A 22503-nucleotide genomic window follows, 5' to 3' on the forward strand; every position below is an offset into this window, starting at 1 on the left:
CAACTGAAGCAAAATCAACATACTATTAGAAAATTACTACCTGGATCACTGTGTTCAAAACAATTTATTCATTCTGTCATAATAGCAGTTCCAAATAAGGACATAAACGCCCATGAGATAATTGCAAGTGTTGCTTTCATCTTTCTTAAGAAACAGGCAAATAAGATATATGACGTTTTTAACAGGAACACTCACTTCTTTCATCCTGCCTCTCTTCCAGCTCTCAAAGATTAGAAATCCAAGTCATGCAAAATAGCTGTGAGAAGTGGAATATCCTAATTTTTGTCCTCTTGCCGGAGCAATCATTTTATTCCTATTCCCTGGTTGTGCAGAAATACCCAGCTACTCTCCTATCAGGAGATGTGATTTCATGGGAAATCCATTTACTTCAGTTATGGGCAGCTGGAAAAAGCACACTTCTCTTTCAGTGGGCTTCATCCCCTGCAACATTCTCTGAAATCAAGTGTGCTCCTTGCAGTCAGCCCCTCCTCTGTTTACCATACAGAGCAGCTGAATTTCAGGGTCTACTTGAATATTTCCTTCTCCTGTTGTCTACACTTTAAAATACTTAGACACAGGAGTTGTTCCTATGATAGACAGCATGGGAGGATTTTATTGTGAATGGGAGATATTAGGTAGGTTGTAAGAGAAAATATATTCTTCCTTGTTTTCTGTAAGTATAAAGGCCCCATGTTTTCTTGTCCAATCGCCATTTGTCATATAAGGCAATACCAAAGTAATAATGAGTCTGAACGGAACAATTTCATTTAAAAAATCCTGAGAATGCAGTGTGCCAATATGGCAATGACTATTTCCCTGATGCACAACTCTTACAGTTTCAATTTGAGGTGTTTCTGCTTTCTAAGGAGCTTTTACTTCCTCAATACAGAAGCCTGTGGTTCTTCACCATACACTTTCTCAAACAGTGAAGGATTTTAACTCCATATGTTAACTTCCACTTACTAAAGATATGGACATCCTCTTTCAACTTCCTGTAGGAAAAAAACCCACCAACCATCTTCACTGGACACAGTGTTTACTGGTTTAATTCTCAGTGTTTGCTCTATCTCACTTTCACAAGAAGAATATACAATGAAAAGCAGGTCTGCCTGTAGGACTGTGGAGGAAGGGGAGCATGCTGCAGCACTGCACCTAATGTAAGAAAGCATAGAACAGCCATTTCTAAGCCTAACCAGTTGGATTGCCACCAGCAACTCACTGGCACTTAATGGATTCATCAGCCATGTATCTCACAACAGAGATTACTAGGAACTGTTCAGCAGTACAAAGGCAGAAAGATGGAGAATAGCCAGGTATTTATCAATGTCCAGCATCTATTCCTTTAAAAAATTCCAAATCTGTAGCTTGTATATAAATCTGACACCTTAATAATTGCATCTTAAGAGGCAATATGTGTAGATCTCTACGGCATCCAGGCTGGCTCTGCACTTCAGTACTCAGTTCTGGAGCAGCAGCCAGGTGCACTACAAACACAAGCTGGCTGAGGGCAAAGGCAGAACTTAACCTGGGGACTAAATTCTGATAATTTGTACAGGCATAATGTCAGGTGCTGAGTTACTGCAACCAGACACAGCCTTATGAGGCCAGCACAACAAGTTCAAGAGCCAGGACTTACCTTCCTACCCATCTCAAACTGTGATTTCAACTCTACCATTTCAACTCTGCATGAATTAGCAAGAAGAGAAAAATGCAAGTCAGCTTTGCTGCAAGCCTAGTCCTGAGCAACAGAGGGGAAACCAGATTGCTTTCAATGACAATATGGCAATTAGCCTGATGAAGTTAAATCTTTACTTTAATTGGTTGCCCAACATACATGTTTTAACATTCTGTACTAAATTAGCCAGCATGCACACAGTAATTGGACCAGTCAGTGACTTTCTCCTTTCACTATATACATAGACAAACAGTAACACCACAAGATTGGACAAAGGAAAGCAATTTGTTAACCGGATACAGCTAGCAAGTAACATTTTTTCCTCTAGAAATGTTTTTTTCCTGCAAAATCACAAGTGTGAAGAACTTTCTTTCAAGGCTTGAAGAACATTGCAGTCTTCCAGTGAAATGGCTAACAATAGCCACTGTAGCTGAAATGAGATAAAATTTGTTGAAAATCCATTCCAAGCAAGAGTGAAATTGAAAAAAAATTGCCTGCAATGCAGCATAGGGAAAAGGGACTTTGGAGACAAGCTGAGCAGGTAGAAAGATGGGTTTGAACCCAATTCTTAACGTCCTCAGCTTAGTGTAAAAGAGGAGGAGGTTTAGAATCGGATCCAACATTTCACATTCACTGGTAGAGTTGTACCTAAAGAATTGTTTGCTTACTTTATTTGAAGAACTTTAGTTCTGTGTCAACACAGTCATAGAAAAGATCCACTACTTCAGCTGGATCCAGAATCTCTGTACGAGAAAGGATATCTTCCATTGCTTCTAAACCTTGTTTTTCAAGGTCTAACATAATCCTCATCAGTTTCTGGCCTTTATCCTAAATGCATGAAATAACCAAACTCAGTTAACCAGCAAACAGGCTCATTAAAGCATTTTACTGTTTCTCTTTGTTACAGAGATATTTTCAAATATTTTTAAAAATGAAAAAGATTTTTTAAGTACAAACTATTTCTGGTATTAGTTTTTTGGATGGCCAAAGGCTAAAAGGCACAGTCCTGGACATTTTGTGCATTAAGAAAAATAACCAAACAGGAGTTGCTAAGTTTAAAGCAAAGGAAGAGACTGAAAGATTAATAGAGGAAAATTATATAAGGCTTGTACATATAACAGAGGTAAAGCAGTTTCTTAAGATTGTAATCCCACTAACAGAACTATGTGAGAAGACTGGAAGCCTAAGAATTGTACAGATTGTGTTATTTGCATGTGCATCCCTCAAATCAACACCTGCAAGATGATGACAGATCTAAAATGATGTGTCGTTTTAGATAACAGTAACAGTATTTAGACTCCAGATCCCACGGAGGTTTTATGTGCCATTACAACTTACCGCTCTTTGTGTTTCTAGAAAATTTACTCCTGGAAAAGGTGTAATTTCATTTTTATCCAAATGCTATTTAAACTCTACTTTTTTTTTTTTTTTTTTTTTTTTTCTTTAATGGAGACCTGCTGCTTGTTTTGCTTGCAGCTTTCGAAACTGAATTTCAGGGGAAAACAAAGTCATTTAGAATGAGTGGTGGTTCTGAGTTTTTCAGGATTTTTCTCAGCATTTTGTCCAGGAAGAGCAGAGCATCTCATCTAAGGTTTAGGCTCTCAGATGGGCAGCGTCTATAGCATGAAACCTGAGTAGAAACTGCACTTTCTTTTCTACCACAACTATTGGTGTCACATTGTGGGACTTTAACAGGCAAGAGTCCACAAGATGCTAAGATGCCTCTTCCAGGTCTTCCCTAAATCAACATCTCGCAAAATGATATGAAAGCCAGCTGCACATTAAAACAATGTTACCAGGGGCCAAAAATTTTAAATTACACCTTAAAAATCTAGCCCCAGCTGCATTTAAATAATGTTTGTACTAGCAAAGGTTGTCATAGCTTCCTTAATCAATAGTGGGTAGGTCTGAATGTTGTTATGATCGTAGCAAGACTCTGACCCATGCAAATACACACAGAAGAAAATTGTAGAAAAGCAAGTCCTCTGTGAGCGTTCAATACAACTATGTGAGGGTCTTCCACAAATTGCCTGAATACCCATAAAAGCCTGACAGGTGTGCCTTGGTGATCTTTCCATCTGTTTCACTTCCTTAAAACCACTTATGCAGTTTACTGCTGTAGTTGTAATTGCAAATGTTGAGAAGTTATTGAAGTACCTGCCCAATGATAAAACCAAAAGTTTTATCTCAACCATTTGGAAAAGCTATACAGAATAATCTCCTTCCTGACTATACTTACTCCAAAATTATTTGCCTAAGAGATCTTCAACACTAAGTTTTTACCATGGAAGGTTTTCAGCCCTCAGGTATGTACTGCATGGTCCTGCAAAGTGTCCTTTCTTCTCACATGGCATTTTCAATTAAAGATTAACAGAAATGCATTGAATTGCAAAATGCAAGACTTGCCAAACTGTCACATGCAAATTATTCCTTAAAGAAAAATACCTTTCCAAACTATGTAGTTCTTAATCCAGCATATGATTTAAATTACAACATTCCTGTCCTCATCCTAACACATAATTCTGATACCATGTTGCACTAGCATCCAGTGTTCTAATCACTAAAAAGACTATATGCAGAGTGGGGATTGAACAAGATAATCAGCTTAACAGTTTGACTTTTCATTTTGTAAAAGTAAAGGAACAGAGTAATACTCTCAGGATAACAAAAATTATGCAGAATAGTTTGCCCTTCAGAGGGCTTCATTATTCAAGCTAAACTCTCAAGGATTCTAAGAATATTCAGAGAATGTTTTTCAGTGAGTGACTGTGAACTAAGTTATGGAGTTGGCAATCTACATTGATTTCAGTTCTTTAATTCTAGGTCCCATAGCTCTTACCTGATCGTTCTCCAGGAGAGATCGGGCCCATTCATGTGCCTTGTACAATTCATGCCTACGATCTGGTTTCTCCTGGAATCGAGGTATCTTTTTAGCAGGATCATCATTGCCAAAAGAAGGAGACTGCACTTTTGGTACTAATTTTACATCATCAACAAAAATAAAGGGTTTAAATATGGACCTGAAAGAAATGAGAATTAGTGCTTGCAGTAATAAGAGAGATCTCATATATGTTATTGAAATGTTCACCAGGCTATTTTAAAACAACACATACAGAGCAGCATAGGTAATTCATCTACACTAGGCATGGGTAAAGTTAGAGACATGGTACTGGTCAAGCAAAACAAATCTGTGTGCTTTAAAAGAACTGGGTTTGGCAATTATTGCAAAAACTTATTACCCTTTTACCTATAAGATTCTCTGGTGTCGTCATGCCAGTTCTGCCATTTCTTTAAAAGAATAGTACTGATTTTCTCCTCCAATTTTTTTGTAACAAATCTCAACATTCAGTTTTTCTCCTCTGTTCCCACTGGCATCTCTCCTCCTCCTTCCAGATTTAAATTTTATTAAAATCAGAAAAAAAACCACTTGCATGGAGCAGGGAAGATTACATATCTTGCTCAATATCAGAGGATTTTGCATATAAACAGCAGCACTTTAGAATTCTACTTCAAGAGGTGGGGGAAGACATGGCTACCAATATTGTGACATTTCTCAAATTATTTTAACACTGAATTTGGGTCTAAACTCCTAAGAGAGACAAACATAAAAAAGCCCCATCAATACAGAATCTTCATTCCTGAGAAGCTGAAAGTAGGTTTTGGCAAGTGCATGGAACAATTGCCTTCCTTGTCTTTAGATACAGAACAACAAACCACCCCGCATTCTGCAGTGAAGAACCTGCCAAAAGTGAAGACTTCTGCAACACACAATTAATAACCACTGCCTGTGTACAGTCAGCAGGATCAGTGCTGCAACCCTTTCCATCACTGTCACAAAGCCTTGCTGACTAAGAATTTACGTGACTCACTAGCTGCATTTAAAATAATTCTTTCTTAATGCATTACACTGTCAAAAAAAGCAAGAAAGGTCTCTAAACAAGGCTTTTAACCCAGGTTTTTGACCTTCAAAAGGACAGAAATCCCAAAAAATAACTTGAAGCCTTGCTCCTTTTTATTGCAAAGGACTTGCATCGAGTCAAAGAAAAGTTTGGGTGAGCAAGTTTAAAATTGACACTTAACCATGACAGTCTGAGTTGCATAATGCAAGGTGGGTGGAAAGTCCCTTTGGCATGGATGACTTCCACAGCCCTCAGTAAAACCTAATGATTACTACCAGCCCTCTGACAGGAATGACAATCAAGGGCACCGTTTTTTTTCTCCCCATAACCTCTTTATCTCAATGCAAGTGGCAGATCTCCTGAAAAACTACAAGTGGTTTAGCTTAATTTCTGTGAATCCCAGGTGGATTCTGTTTAAAACACAAGTTAATTCATTAGTTCTTTGATGATCTGGCACATGAGTTCCCTAATCTCCTCAGCTACTTTCAGCTAGATAGGACACCATGTAAACCAACTGGAAATTGTCCCTCGAATAAAAAACATGCTTGGGATCCCAGCACCTTGCAGATGTTTTGCTGTGTCAACATTTTGATGACATATGGAGCTACCTAGAGTACACAACCTCTCTCTGATAGTTAAAACACTTCATTTGTTGGAGTTTTGCACCTACCTGTTTGAGAGAAGTGACTTGGGAAGTCCCCAACTTCATCATCTCAACAACTTTCCAACTGGAAAGCAACTACGCTGGAATTCCTGGCTCCTCCCTAAACTGCATTTCCCTAGAAGCTTGGTAACACAGGACTGTCAGATTGCACAACAAGGAGCACTGACTGCATTTCTGGTTAGAACATGCTCTTGAAGTATGTTCCAGTTTGGGTGGCAGGGTTTGTTTGTTACCTTTCAATCCATCACCTGCTCTGCACCCCAGGGACCCCAGTGCTGTGGCTTACCTTGAAGGGTCTGGCGTGCCAGTGAAGTAATGAATACAGGGAAAACTAGAGTCCTGAGGCAGAACAGACACTATGCTAGCTGTAGTAAGGAAAGATTCAGAGTCCACACAGACACCACTATCCTTGTCACGCAGGACATCAATCATAGCTTGTGCAGAAACGTCACCTATATGGAGGGGGAGAAAAAATTCCTGAGTGTTCAATGGCTTGGAGCCCAGGTAAGGATTTAGCTTGAACAAGCTTTGGCCTAAAATGGCCACTGACACTTGACATGGGCATGTCACAAATCCCAGTTAATAGTTTCTACTTAAGCACTGAACATTCAGAAAGAACGTGCCTAGCTAGTAAATGAGAATGGTCAGAAGCATTAATTTGGCATGGAAATTGCCGGGTAGGGAGAAATGCTATTAAAAAGGTACATATTCAGGAAGAAGGCTATAATACTGCTTTAGCAGTCACTATGAACAGACTACTTACATAAAACATCCATTTTCCTCTAGCCAAGCAGGGCAGAATGAGAGCACCCTGATCTTCCATTTCTCAATTTCCATTCTCACTTGAAATTTTGAAACATCATCTTGCAGTCACAGAATGTTACAGCAACAGACCTAGGCACCAAGATTTTTCTCCAAACCCCTATGTACAAGGATCCTCTGTTCTCACCATGTTTTCTGCCTCTGTTCATCCCAGCTTTCCCCTCCATTGCCCCTCCATGTTTTCTCACATGCTCCTTTGGCAGGTCAGGCTTCTTCCCTGTACCTTCTCAGGCTCTGCAGTGACTCAGACCTCCATGCACAGGTGCCTCAACACACCAGGAGACACAGAATGACTCAGCAGCCTGCAAGATTTTCAGCCATAGCCATCTGTCTGTAGGGGCCCTCAAGATTTTTAGTGCTATAATCCAGATTTATTAAGATCTTTTACCTATAGCCCTTCAGAGTTACTGTATCTGCCTCAGACACTAACCACACTCCCTGCAATTCTACAGCCTTAGCAGGAACTCTGCAGTGCAACAAATATCTCACCTCTACACTCTTCAGAACATTTACTAACATTTAAAAATGCCAACAGTCTAGCAAATTCACATCTGTAGTAAAGGGCTTTTTAGAAAATTATAATTTGTGCTATTTTTCATGCATGAAAGAGAAGACATGTGTCAGCTATGCACTGTTGCAGGCTGTCCATTTCAGAGGTATTTTGGCCAGCTACAGTGAACTGAAGTCAGTAATAAATTTGGGTCTGGAAATAAATCCCTCTTTTGATGGCAGAGAATAGGCACCATGTCTGTCCCATTAGCTTTGTTCTGCTCAACAAAGAAAAAGCGATTTCAGTTTGCAACTGCTCTTCCTTAAACTATGCTCTTGAAACTTTCCCCAAAAGGTTAAATCTACATTTTTCCCAAAATGCAGATTCCACTGAGCTCAAGCTTTGATATATGAGGCAATTCTTTTTTTTAAATACTATAATTTTAGTGTTACATAGGGCCACTAAAATTCCAGGAAAGCACAGATGCAGTGGCACTTCATGCACATCAGAACACTGAAGGAAGTTACTTTGTAATTGGAATCCCATTTTGAAACCTTGGGGGTGACATTAAGGGCTTCATCCTAAATTGTGGCAAATTTGGGGACAGTCTTTAGTTCTGATCTTCCTTCCTACACAGTTTACATGTAGAGGTGTTCTCAGTCACATGTAGTTCTGGACAGAATGCCTGAAAAGGAGGCAGCAGTGACTAAAAAACCCAGTGTGCCCACAGAAAGATAGTTCAACACTTACCACCTTGCTTTTCTAGGCTCTCCCTGCCAGAACAACAGGCTAAATGGTCATCAGCAAGAGAAAACACTTCAGAAAAATTGAAGTCTGAGTCTCCATTCCACCAGCCTTGACTTTTCACATAATTCCTTAGTTCAGGATGCTCAGCATCAATTTTTGTAGTTAATGAAAGCTGATTGCAAATGCATTTCACTCCCTCTAGAAATAGCCACATATTAAAAGAGAGCATTAATATAGTTTTCCTGGGAGAAGCTGGAAGCAAAATGTCATATCAATTAGGAAACAAATTAATCCATTGGTTAGTATGTACATTTGGCATGACTGCATAACTATATAATTACACATACACAGAATTACCAATCACTGCAGGTTGCAGAGCTCAATCCTCTGTGCCCTGCTGAGACACTGACACCTGTGATTAATAGTGGGATTTAGACAGAATGCCAGTTTCACAATCCACACCTCACACGTTCTGACCACACAGCAAAAGTGTTATCCAAATGCCAAAGGCACCTGCCTAATCTTTTTTCTAATGGCATATTCCACAGACACAAGAAGGCTTGAGATCTGACTTGATTTCAAAATATATTTCAGCAGAGCTGCATTTAATGAACCTTCCTTGCCCTTCAAAATTAAGAATTTGGAAAATGTTTTTAAAATCATTGCAATTGCTTTAAGCTTCCCAGTTGAGAAACAGTTTCACTGTAGGCTGCAAGATAGGTTCAAATTACAATTCTTTTATCTTAAATTTTAAAATGGCATGAAGTAAAAAGAATGTGTAAGTAGCCTCCAAAGAATACTGAACTTTTTTTAAGTTCCGTTTATCAAAAATACTGCAGTGCTTATAACCATATATCCACAGCATGGCAGTGGTTGCTGCAGATAGTCCTCAGAGAATAAAGCAAACATATTGAAAGCCAGAGAAAGAGCTGATAAAGTAAAACTATAAACTAAAATAAACACAGATTCTGGGATTTGGCACAAATCATTTCTTAGACAGAAACAAAACCAGTAGTTGTGGAATTTTTTAATACTGCGTTCCAAAAAAGTGAGCTTGCTTTTATAATACCTCATGCATGCAATTTAAATAATGAGTAACAACTTCAGGAAATTCTGTGCATCATTCTGCAAAAAAAGTCCCTGTCATCCAATTCTGATCTACGTGAGAGTCACTGGCAGCTTATTCTGATTCACCCTTTCAAACAGCATACTTTTCAGGGAATTTTCTTCAGTGATGGGGATATTTGTATTCGTGTCCAGCTAGGCAAGCCACTCTTTAGGAGTTCTTTAAGTATTACATTTATCAACTCATGCAAAATAATATTTCATGGGTTTGATCCACCACTAAAAAAAAGAATTATCAATCAAATAAAATTTTCCACTGAGACTTAGGAACATTAATAGAAAGGACTTTGAAATATTAATTCTCAAATTATTGTCTGAGAGCTACTTAATAAACACTCACTATAAGCTTTACAGTCCTGCAGCAGTAATATTAGAACTCTGAGGATAGTCAGGAAAAAATATACCTTCACACTGGGAAATGGCACATTTTTCCCATTTTAACAGCATTTGTGCATTCATTTGAAAGCTTAAGAGGCACATGTATGGCTGCAAAAAAGAGCCCCCTGAACAAAGTATGAAATATAGAGTTCTTACACAGCCAGCAGCCTTTCCTGCAGGGTTGCAGGAGGTGCAAACTGCTTATCTGCAGCTCACAGAGACCTCCTGAAGAGCAGTGTGCCAGTAGAAACCAGAACAGAGCAGTAGAATAATTTCAAAAAGCTGCAAGCATCAGATGAAGGCAACAGTTTATATGCCTTCATCTGAAGGGAAGGAGGACATGAAGGTTATGTATTGCTGATGCAGCTAAAACTGCTAAATAAAACCCACTGTCCTTCAAATATCAGTCAGGCAGGTCAAGAGAAGAAGGCAGGCTGTCACTGCATAATCCCAGGAAGCTCAGGAGTCAGCTGCTTGCCGGAACTGGGATTTCATCAGGACAGCATTTTCAGCCTTCTCTCCTCTATGTTTGGTACCTATTTGTGCCAGATAACCTGTAGGTATCCTTAAAATGCAAGCTTTACTTGGGAAAACACCACCTCTGTGAAGGTAACTGATTCCTGTTTGGTGGCAGGGACTGACAGCAGCCATCACACAACATTGCACAGCCTGGTGATATTTCTTTGCTCCTTCCCATATCTGCTATCTCCTACCTTTCATTTAGGGGGAAAGGAGGAGAGAATTGAATGGATCTGTCATAGCTCAAGTCATGGATGACAAAAGTCCTCTTGAACACTCTGAATTTTCACTGCATTCAAACATGAGTACATTTTAAAAAGCTCTACTCTTATGAAAATAAAAACCCCCTTCAAAATCAAGATGAGAATAAATTAAATACAGGCCTTGAACAATCCATATATGCTGGAAAAGTTTTAAATAAATTAATCCACTAAGCCAGTGAATTCTAGAAGTTAGTTTGGCAGCTCTGGCTTCACACATACAGAAAAAGAAACCATTTACAAGTTTAAAGAGGAGAAAGTTATTATTTTGCACTATCATTAAAAAAAGGGGGGATATGAAGGGAGTGTATCTATTTCAGTAAAGGAACCACCACCAGCAACCCACTCAATTTATCATCTGAAAAAAGGCCCTTTCGTCAAAACTATCAATGCTTATCCTTTCCTCACAATGTTTCAGATTTGTAAATAATAATTTGGGCATTAACGCCATCAAAAAAACCATCTGACATTTCCAAACAGAGAATAAATCTGAGAAAATACATCTATCAAATATAAAAATTATTATTACATAGTTTATGCATAAAGGCAACAATCTCCATCTTCACAGAAAATGCTAGATCACATCAGCGAATGCAAATCAACACATTAAAAAAAGCCAAAGTAGTGCAAATATAGAAAACTAAAATTGGTGATTTAATCAAACACTTGCATTCATTAGTCACTTATTTAAACTCACTGACTTTAAGAGCAATTCTTCCAAGACAACTCTTTACAGCTATTTTTAATAGGATTTGCAGTGAGTTCTAAACTCACCTGTGATTTTTTCAGCTGCCCAATACTTTCCAGAAGTCTCCAGTATCCAGGCTTCATTTCTGTCCACAATCAAAAATGCACTTTGGAAAGTATGGCATGTACTCCCATCTTCATAATAATTTCCACCTTGTCCATGCTCTTCCAATAGAGCAACTATTACATCCAATGCTTCTTTAGCTGTTGCACCCCTTTCTAGGCCAAGTCTATAAGAAAAGAGGAAAACAGAGATTCAGAGAGGAATGATACAGTAAGATCTCCTTAAGTTATTATTTTTAAACACCAGCACTCATCTGAATTTAAAATATTGAAGTGCTTGGTATGCCTAATATAAGAGTTCTTGCTTTAATTAGTTACTAAATGATGAGATACAGAATTATTTGTTTCTAGTCTTGATTTTATATGCTGGTTCTTTACTCTCAAGCCTATCATAGCTGGCTTTTAGTTTTTTTCTTAAAGTCCCATTACCAACCATTGATCTCAGCTGCACTGTAAACATGTAATGCTCTATTTATCTCCTCCTCAGGCAGAATATATTTGAAGGAAAATTTACAAGTATTTTTTTAAGTAACAGCTGTACCAAGGTTACTTTTCTGTACAAGGGTGGGAAATTGTAAATTAATATTACTACCTATTAAAAAAAGAAACAGAGTATTCAATATCACAGCCTCTCTACAACCTCTCTTTCCCAATGCTCTGGTTGGCCATGGAAACCAGGTGTTATCCTTATATGCATACTACATGCTGTAAAGACAAGCATTTGTGCACAGTCATACTTCAGAGCTCCTGCAGAGGCTTCCCCAAAAAACTATTTGAATATCAGATATGGCTTTTGTCAGAAGTAAGAGCAACCATATGTCTGAAAGAACAGAATTTTAAAAGGAAGTTCAAGCAAAGCAAGGGTATTTTACAGAAAAGCAAACTGAGGTGTGGTAATAAATTTTACAAAGCCATAGGGAATGACTGTATCCTGCCTTGAGTAAGTGGCATTAAATAATCCCTTGATATAATTTACAGCTCTAATTGAATCAACAACAAAAGCAGTAACCAGAAGTTGAAATCAGAACTGCAAATGATTTCACTGGTTCCAAAATCCAATTACTGGTAATGAGGAAATGCAGTGTTTCAAACAACAGCCTATCCATGCTTCCATCCTTTGGGAGTTACCTGGATCAGTCCAAAATTTCTCTCTGTTGTTTTGTCACCTTAATATTTTTCTGTGTTTGTCTTTCTCTAACCGCTCTATGGACAAAATAATTTTGACTGGTGGATAGTTCCAAGAAAATCACTTTTTTAGACATAAGTATCTATCTAAGCTAGCTCTTTCCATTTCTCTTGAAATCACATGACAAGAAAACACTACTCTGTTTCTTTCCTAAAAACCACAGTAGACAAATCAGGTCCTGATAATTTGAATACAGATTTGTTGATCTCAGTACTTCTCTGCAATGGCTCTGCATTGTTAAATACTTGGCTACTATTAGCCTTGTTTTAGGCTAAATTATTGAAAGCAGTGTTTTCATCTCTCTCAGCAGCATCTATTTATCACTAACTGACAAAGAAGAGCTAAGAGCCAACTACAATTTTAAGGCTTAACTTAAAGTGACAGTTCCTCCTCCATCATCTTCTACTTTACATTTATAAGTTCTTTCCCTCTCGTCTTTTCCTGTTAGCTGAAACTTCTTTTGTACTGGTGGCTCCATTTTTAGTCCCTCTGCATTTATGTTTTTCCTTCATTCTTTTCATCACTGGTGCAATTGCTTTTTCAGACCAATACAGCTATGCCAGTCTTTGAACATACCAGAGACCACAGGTAAGTGAATGGACTGAAAACTACCTTGGTAATTGATTCACTGATAATCTTCTCCCTTTTCCCCAGTTAATGAATAAAACCATTAGGTTATAATTAGATCAAAAATTGCCAAGAGACATACCATCCCACTAAAACTTTAATCATGTCTCCCTGAAATTTTCCATTTGAGAGGCTTACAGTCTAGCTTGTGCTGTCAAAACCGCAGCAGGGGTACAGGCTGAAGAGGCACCCTTTAGGTATTATATTTTTTTTATAAATGGCTCCAATGTTACATTTATTTCTATTAAGTAAAGGTCTAGGCTCTGCTTTTGCTTGGCTGCTCCTGTCAGTCACAAGGGACAGGAAAATAAAATAAAATAAAAGGAAAAAAGCTCATCCTACACAACAACCACACAACTCATTTCCACAAAAATAAGTCTTGTCAATTATCTCAGCATCAATGTCCTGGGCAACTGCAGCATAACCCTCCCACTAACACACTTCAGAGTACTCTTCAAAGTGAGCTGGAAGAACAGTTAGAAGCAATTTCAACCCCAGATGAGAGCCTGAATTACTTATTAATAAAATTGCAGTGATTTAGTACAATCCACTGCCTAAGTACCTCCACTATGCTGTCATATTGTCAAAACAATATTATCTTAAGCTTTTCAACTTCACCTATCTGTTACATAATGCAGGCTTTCCAAATTAACTAACATACTTGATGACATTCTACTTTATTCAGTTTTGAGGTCTCTAAGGAAAGAAATTGGTAAACAAATTAATACCATTTTAAAGAGCATTCTTGACTCCCTGCCAAGATTGGCATCTCTGTGTGGCTCTGAAAAAATTATTGCACCTATGATGAAATGAACAAGTAAATAATACAAACACATAGGGATTAAAATTAAGAAAAAACCAAAACTGCAGGCATCTAGGAAGAATACCTGAAGAAAATCCTGATAAGCTAATTAATACAGTAATACTGGTATAGCTTTCAAAAATCAGCTTTTGAATAAATCCCTAGGGAAAAAAGGTTCCTTAGGAATTTGGACTGAAGCATATTTTCTCTCAGTTTTTCTGAATGTTATGACTAGGTCCATGTTCTTAATTTAGATTAACTGGGATGGGGACCAGCCTGCATGGAACAGGACCAACTTCTAACCCTGAAGTCCATCACAACAAACTTTATCAGTTTCTTAAGAATCATTCAAGTGTTCTGACATGCTGTGATACTCCATCAAAGAGGCAGAGCTGGTTCCAGCTGCTTCACTGCAGCCTATAGAGATCAATTTTGTACTTGATGGCTCTCTATTCTATGAGGTGACATGGAATAGACACATTTAATTCAACTGGCCAAGTCTTCACAATCAGAGGAAGAATCACTTAGGCTGGAACAAGCAGCAGATGGTAACAACACATCTCTGGTTCTCCTTGCCTGAAGCATCCTCTCTCTGCATCTGAGCTACAATTTCTTCTGCAGGTAAGAAAGAAGAGAGGGAGGGTAGCACCTACAGGTGATGATTACTTGTGGTTTATGGCAGTGCCTCCTTACTTTGGTATGTCCTGATTTGCTAGTGTGGGTAAATCTAGAGCTGTTGGATAACATATATACTTGAATGCTAAGCTGTCCTTTGAGAATGTAATAACTGAGTAAGAAGTAAGTAGAACTTGACATTTAAACCAATGGTTTGTTAAAGTTTCAAAAGGACTGTGGTAGGACAGAAAAAATAAAAGTGGAGCTTAGAAAGTCATCTAAGTCCTTTTCTTCACAACAGGTTGTCCTATACTTCCTTAAACAACCCCTCTACAACATCTACTCAGCCTCCTTTGATGCAATTAAATTTACTAGTTCTCTCAGGTACAGCTTCTCCACAGATTCCTGCAGTATATACAGGGCTTAGAGAAAACACCAAAGAGAAGGTTAACCCAAATTCCCTCATGATTTTGTCATTGGCCAGATTTTATAGCTCTCTGATCACATTTCCAGTTTCCTCTGCGTTCTCTTCAATTGGCCCATATTCCTCTTGATTAATGGTAGCTGGAAGCAGACACTATTTCTGCAGAGACATGTTAAAGAACAGTTACAGTTTCAGGCAGCTATGCACCTAACAACAATTTCTTCTAACTCATACTTCCCAGCTTGCTCATGAGAATAACTTCAAAGGTTTTAACATCCTCTTAAAAGTCAAGGTATCTATTTCCTATCCATTTATCTATAAAATATCTTAACTCATTGCAGGAGTAAAGTAGAATGGTTTGACGGGATTTTTCTTGACTACCAGCTATTACTGTGCATTTATCAACTCCTTGATATTTGAGGTTTTTCACCTTCAGGAAATGAGGTTAAGCTGGTTTACAGCAACTCTTTTTAACAATATTAAGCATAGCCACAACATTTAACTTTTTCCAATCAACCGAAACCTCTCCCATTTTTCACGAGTCCTCAAGAAAAATGAGAATTCACCTGTAACTGCTTCAGTCAGCTCATTAAGTATCCTAGGGCAAAGTCCAGTAGAACTATTTTGTCTAAGACTGATTTGCTTAAATATGCAGCTGTTGTCCTGTTTTGTCTTTGAATTGAGTCCATTTGCTTCATTTCTCTTTGTAATAAGTTCACACATTCTCTCTTCTTTCATTTTCAGCCTTCATCCCCCACTCAAGCCTCCTTTAAATTCTCTTCACCACAAGATCAGCATGCAGGCTGAGACTTACAGTACAGCACAAGCCTTTTGGGCAGACAGCCGTCAATGAACAGATTCACAGGAGTTTGTGTGCCAGCGTTTGAATAAGGGCAATGGCTTGCATTGGAATGCATGGGCTGAAGTAAGGCATAGTAGTTTGTTTATGCCTACAGTTGGCTATAAGCCCAGAATAAGCTTTTTAGGTCAGAGTAGGCTGTTGTAAAGTGGGGGAGAATGAAGGGCACACCAGAAATCTGATATTACAAATTAGTTAGCAGTTCCTTTCTAACAATGTAATCATATCTCTTACCCTGTCAGAATAACCACTGCTGGACTGTAGGGTAGGTAGACAAGGTATATTGAGTGAACCCACAACAGATTGGCACATTCTTGGTAGCTAAATTCAGATTGCAAGTGTTTTAAGTTTTCACTCAGCTGTATCTGGAGCCCTACCTCTCCTGGTTATATTGTTTTAAAATCTCCTTATGCCAACACCACAAAGCTGTTACCTGGTACCAGTATCATCTAAGAATGACGATGAAAGGCTGGTCACAGCTCACAGGACACCCACCTGACAAGATCCATGCCCAGCAAGGCTTCAGACTCAGAAGCTGGTTCTCTGGTCACGACAGCTTTGTTAGCTACACACACTCCGTGCTCATTAGCTCCCATTTCTGCCCCCCAAAGCCAGGAGGGCCTGCTCAGCACCACAGCATGAGTTTTGGCTACCTGATCAATCTCGATGTACGTGCACTGCAGAGACAGCAGGGAGAGAGAAAGTTAAACAATTACTTCATCTATTGCTGCGACTGAAGCAACACAAGACTTCAATCTACAGAAAGGGCACACGTTATTTAAAAGGTCCATGTTTCCATGTTTTGTAAATGAACAAGGAACTTTTTTAAACAACAGTTAAGTGTCATGTTTGAACCTTCACATTCTTATATTGCATACGTCTGGGAAAAGACATGTGCTGATGCTTGCAGGCTTCCGAGAGACAAGCAGGACCCAAATGCTAGAATCAGTGGAAAGCAGCAGGAGACAGACTGTACTGTCATATTAATAAAACACAGATCATACCTGTATATAATAACAAAATCAAACCATTCTACCACTTCCCCTAAGCACCATCTCCAGTACTTTAATACATACATAGAGTAGCAATGGTACTGGGACAAAATACATTAGAAAGCTTCCTCCTCTCCCTTGCTGCCTCCCCTGCAGCTGCCCCCAACACCGAGACAACTGGCAGAAAGAGGAAAAAACACAAGCCTTGAAAAGATTCAATGGTATAATAAACCACTTTGATAAACAATCACAGAAGTAAAACATGGATATTGCTGTTGCCTAAAGTGGTGTTTTTACTATTTTAAATGGTCTACTTTAATTAGATATCTGCAAATGTACTCTGATAAGTCAAAAACACAAAGGAAGGCTGCAGAGAGGTCATAGCAACTGCAAGGAAGAAAGAAATTATGTTATCTTTCAAATACATTTACTTGCCTTCAAAACAAGCACTGTTTTCCCAGACAGCATGGATGAGAGCTTGATCCATCATTCATTTATGCAAACCAAAGAAATGGACTTTACATTTTACTGTCCAGTTCACATCAAGTTTTTCATGGCTCAAACTCTGCAGAATTTGCTTTTGAGAAACCTAAAATTGTCTGTATTTATGAGGCATCTCTTAAGGCCAGCATTCCTACTGTTACACCTTCCTTACAGGAAGTAATCTGCAACAGGTTTTTGGAGGAATATCTGATCAGGTATATCAAAGTAAACAGGATCATCAGAATGGAATTATGGACTAAAATTTATTTGCCTTGTTTGCCTGGCTGTGTCAATATTAAAATCTAAAGCCAAAGAAATCAGTCCAAAATTATCAGAGCTTTAAGAAGCTTTGGTTTTTTCCTAGCCTTTCTTTCTGCCTTTAAGGATTATACAGCACGATCATCTTCAGCCTCCAGTCTTGAGCAATGTTTTTTGCAGTAATGGTTCCTCTAGCATGCAATTAAAATGTGCAATAGACTATCTTCGGTCAGAAGTGAGATTTTCAGAGTCCTTCACTTTGACCATGCAAGAGGGATACAAGAAATGAGCTTGCCACCTTCATTAGGTAATGTGTGCAAATAGGTCAAACTAAACACAACAAAACACCACAAAGCAGAGGGGCAGTGAACTCTTTCAGCCTAAGGACAGGCTTAGGCAAGAAGATCCTGTCAGGGACAAATAACTGTTGTATTTGTAGGAGAACATCCCTAATATTTGACAGGCTGTTTGACCAATTGCTTATATAGTAATACACTATGATTTTGTAGAGGCAAATTCCTCATCTATCAAGGTGCAACAACATTTGGCACTGGCCAGAAGCTAAGATCTGACTAATAAGAACTCTATACAGTTCATTCTTTGCTTCATTGTGTAACCAAACTATGCCATAACTGATATTTCTCATCAAACACCCCCCCAACTCCTTTTGAGCTGTCAACAAACAAATCTCATTATTGACATTCTGCACAATTTCATTTCAGAGCTTCAGGTCAGTGCTGTTTGGATAAGCACCTGACACATGTGTGTGAACAGAGAATAACTGTATTTGCTGGACGTGCAAAGGGGGAGCTGGAGCAGCAGGGGAAGATTACATGTGAAGACAACACCAGAGCAGCAATCAGGCCCCAGGTCTGCAGCCTCAGCCCCCCACATGTCATAGGTGGTCAGCTGCCTGTAGCCATCCTGCAGAGCCATCCCTGAACCTTCTCAATCCTACAGCAAAAACCTAGACACAGTGTGGAGGAGACTTCAGTACTCCATCCACCCACACTTGCATAGCATTTTCTGGCTGAATAGCCCCATTATACAAGCTTGCTTACACTGACTCTTTGATTTTTTAGAAAGAAAAATGATAACACTCTGAAAAGTGATAGTTAAGCTAAAAACATGCTGAATGCCTTTGCTCTGCAAAACATATTTGCAAGGCTATCCTTGCTACCAATCACTTATTACTTGGTGTCTCATTCCAAAAGCAAGCACTACCAAAGCTGCTATTCATTGCAAAGATCTTATTGTCAATGGTAGCAGTTGAGAAAAGGGAAGGAGGAAATTGTTTATTCCTGCTTGATGAATTCAGAGCACTCTGAAAAAAAGTGGATTTGCTTGGTAACTATGTAATCAGAGGCCAGAAAACATCCATAGGCAACACTACACACCTCAAAATACAGCCGTCACCTTCAATATTGCTTCTTTATGAGCCCCAACCCAAAAAAAAGAAGTGAACATGGAGCATATTTTCATGCTGTATTCAGTTTCCATACAATAACTCAGGTACATAGATGATATTCAAGCCTTGCCTTATTTATATAAAATGTCTCAAAAGACCTAAGTAATAGAAAAACCATTTCAATCTGACAGTTGCTGACAGGTCTTGTAAAACTACTATTGACTTGATTCTTATTCATTTGTCATGGTTATTGACATTGCTGAATAAGTCTTGATGACATGTTACCTTCCCACTATAATTATTTACTCCAGCAAGCATAAAAGTAGGCACTCAATGGGATATATGTATAAAGGCAGGAGCTTGGTTCATATTTATAATAATAGGTATGAGCTTCTCAAAAAACTAGGGTCCAGAGGTGACAATAGATTATTAATTTTAAACATAAAGCTCTTACTTCATAACTTCACCATCCCCCCCTTAAAATAACATCAGAAAACCCTTTCCCAAGAAACAAGAGGAACTGGGCTATCCACTTGTAGCCAAGACACATAAGTTGTAAAGGTAGGTCAACTAGAGCCAGACACTGGATTTGCAACACAGCAAACCACTGCTTCTTGTTCCACAGAAAGCAGGACATAACCTCTCATCAGCTAAAGCACAAAAAGAAATAGTGGGATAGTGGGGGAAAGACAACACTATCCACCAAAAAAACCCTCACTGGCCACTAAATCTCTAGAAACGGGAGCTCGGATGATGACAGGATTTCAAAAGCAGGCAAAAATTCCAAAATCCCTGTCCCCACTCCTGCACCCCACAGACTTGGCAAATCCCTCCAGCACAACAGCAGAGCAGCCTGTTCCACTGAGCACTGGGCCAAACTAGGCAATGACAAATAAAACAGACATCAGGTACTGCTGTGATTCTGCTTGCCACTAACTGCCTTCAAAATTCCTGAAATGCCAAGCCTCAGCTGGACTAACATTTTTCTTTGAGTATGAATGCTAAAACCAGAAGAATACTGACAAATTTGGGGGCAAAGGCTAAGAATGAGTGGTGTCAGGCTCCATTGATTTTCTGGAATACAAGCCCTGAAAGTGGCATAACTGGCATCTTGCCCTGTGACAGTAAATTCCCATTAGAAAATATAAAACTGAAGAAGAGAGACCTCACACACAAGAGATGCAGCCAACTACTTTAAAGAGAATTTAACAGGCTGGGAACTAATGCTACTTCTTTTATTTCACTTACAGTATCAAGAAGAGAATCTTATCAAGGAATTCTAAGAATAGCACAAGGCACAAATGTATCTGCCAGCCTAGCTAGGGCATGCAGATAAGTTGGAGGTATTCCAAAACCAGACAGGACAGTCATAAGCACAAGAGATTTCTTCTTTCATTAATGAAAAGAAACTATTGTGCAGTTTCTACTGTACCAAGGCTGCAGAAGCCCAATTCCTAGCACTGTCAGTCAGGTCATTATGAAATATCAATGAAATCACATAGGCTTCAGCCCTGGATAACAAAGGCAATAGTCAGGGAATGTTTTAGAAAGAAATGATCTTTGAAAAGGGGCATTAAGATTCCAGATACAAAAGAGATCCCACCCCAACCCCCTTCCCTGCCATCAGATTCCAGCTTTAACTTGGAATTAACTCTTTGCTTCACTGCTTCAAGCACTGCCATACCATAGCACATAACTGAAAATAGGGGAAATATCTGTATGATTGCAGCAACTCAGTAAGTTGCACCATGGCTGCTTTTTTAACCCTTTCCAAAAGAGGGATGCTGAGGCAGTCTCACAGCCTGCTGCCCCCCTGGCCATCAAGACATTGAGACTGACAGCCTGGTCAGAAATGTATAGACAGGTGATTCCACAGGTGACATGGGCTGCCTGGGCTTTCCCATCATGGTGAAGTGGAAATCTGAAAAACTAGAACAGAGCTGTTCAAGGGAGTCCTTCAGATTATCTATTGCAGATGTGCCTAGCAATGAGCTTTACAGACAATTCTTCTGCTGCTTCTTTATTGAAACAAATTTAGCAGAGCTCAAAGAAGTGGGAATAACCTCTCCTTGGAAAGAGAAACATGCAAGCAGTAGTGCACAATACAAAAGAGGTGGTTAACGAATGCTATTACCACTGCTTGCTTTCAGTGTAAGCAGAACTATAGTATAGAGTGGAAGACACCTAGATGATTTTACCACACCCATTAAACATGGTCATGACATCTCCTACAGCAGCAGAACTTGTGCCAGAGTGAAGGGGACAGCCATACACCAGGGTCAATCCAGCCTGAGTACCTCTCAAGCAGTCAGCCCCAATTCTAGTGCTCACATGGTCAAACCAGGAGAGTAAGAAGAAGTCTCTCCAGCAGCAGGATGAATCCTCAGCAGGATGAATTCTCAATTCCCAGCTCTCAGAAACACACACTAAGGATACTCCTTGTATCCTCACATTGTAGCCAGATATAAAAGCATTTACTAAATGTACAAATAGAGAAAAAAGCCATTTTCTGCCACAGTAAAGTGTCTCTTTCTTCTTCATATTAAGAACAGTTTTTTTCACTTTTTATGAAGACCCTAGTGCACTTTACATATGCTTTGTGTTTGCATATTGTTCCCAGCTGTTTGTATTCATTGCAACCAATAACTAAAAAATTTGAATTTTATTTCTAGCAGTGTGTAAGGATGACAGATTTTATTCTAGGGGAAAAAAAAATAATTACAGAAGCTAGAAAAAGCTAAACAGTTCCCCTGGCAAAAAGCAAAACTATCTGCACCCTCTGACTGACTCTAACCTGCTCTATGAAGCCACCGAGGAGCCTCAGGCATGTGAGCCACTGTATGGAAAAGTGCACCACAAAATGAAATTTAAATATCTTTAAACAAATCAAATACAATACAGAGTGCAGCAAGGCACCCACGGCTGAGAACACTCTCCAGAGACACTGTATGTCAGAGTGGATTTAGCAGTCAAGAATTCACCTGTTGTTTTCCAAGATACAAATTTAGCAGTCTCCTGGGTGATAAGAAAAAGCAAAAATGAAATGTGGATGAAGCCTATTAATTTAATGTTTTAAAACAGTAAGAAACAGATTTCAAAGAAGCCACAAAGAGCCCATCACAGAGATATCCTTGGAACTCTTGCATATCCTAGGCATTTGAAATACTTGTTCACTCATATGTTTTGACACAATTAAATGGTTTGGGTCAAGGTGGAAGAGTTGGCAGATTTTTGCCCCGCACAATTCGAATACTCTCTTCTCCTCTTCCTGTCTGCAACAATTAAAAAGGAGAATTACAAAGATTAAGAACAAAAAAGAATAGTTCAAGCTAACCAGTTTTGCTCTGGGAGCAGAAGAGAACAATTAAGCAGCATTCCTACAGTGAAAACAGGCTCTGAGAGGGCAGAAACATCCAAGAGATTTTGGCTTCTACCTCTGAAGTGCTGCCAGGTTGTGAAC

General features: G+C 39.0%; 1 protein-coding gene across 2 annotated transcripts in view; it reads right to left on the reverse strand.

Moving 5' to 3' along the window:
- Window positions 1-45: 45 nt before the first annotated feature.
- The window catches only part of SCRN1 (secernin 1), a 38484-nt gene continuing 16026 nt past the window's right edge, over window positions 46-22503 (reverse strand). For both annotated transcript variants that reach the window (XM_053983965.1, XM_053983958.1), the window contains exons 3-9: window positions 16398-16579; window positions 11354-11556; window positions 8301-8495; window positions 6525-6690; window positions 4515-4695; window positions 2344-2503; window positions 46-2105 (exon numbers count right to left, since the gene is read on the reverse strand). In XM_053983965.1, the coding sequence (XP_053839940.1) occupies window positions 2345-2503; window positions 4515-4695; window positions 6525-6690; window positions 8301-8495; window positions 11354-11556; window positions 16398-16579 (1086 nt within the window). In that variant the 3' untranslated portion in view covers window positions 46-2105; window position 2344. The remainder of the gene's footprint in view (window positions 2106-2343; window positions 2504-4514; window positions 4696-6524; window positions 6691-8300; window positions 8496-11353; window positions 11557-16397; window positions 16580-22503) is intronic.

Source organism: Vidua macroura, chromosome 1, assembly GCF_024509145.1.
Source record: "Vidua macroura isolate BioBank_ID:100142 chromosome 1, ASM2450914v1, whole genome shotgun sequence".
Taxonomy (NCBI): Eukaryota; Metazoa; Chordata; class Aves; order Passeriformes; family Viduidae; genus Vidua; species Vidua macroura.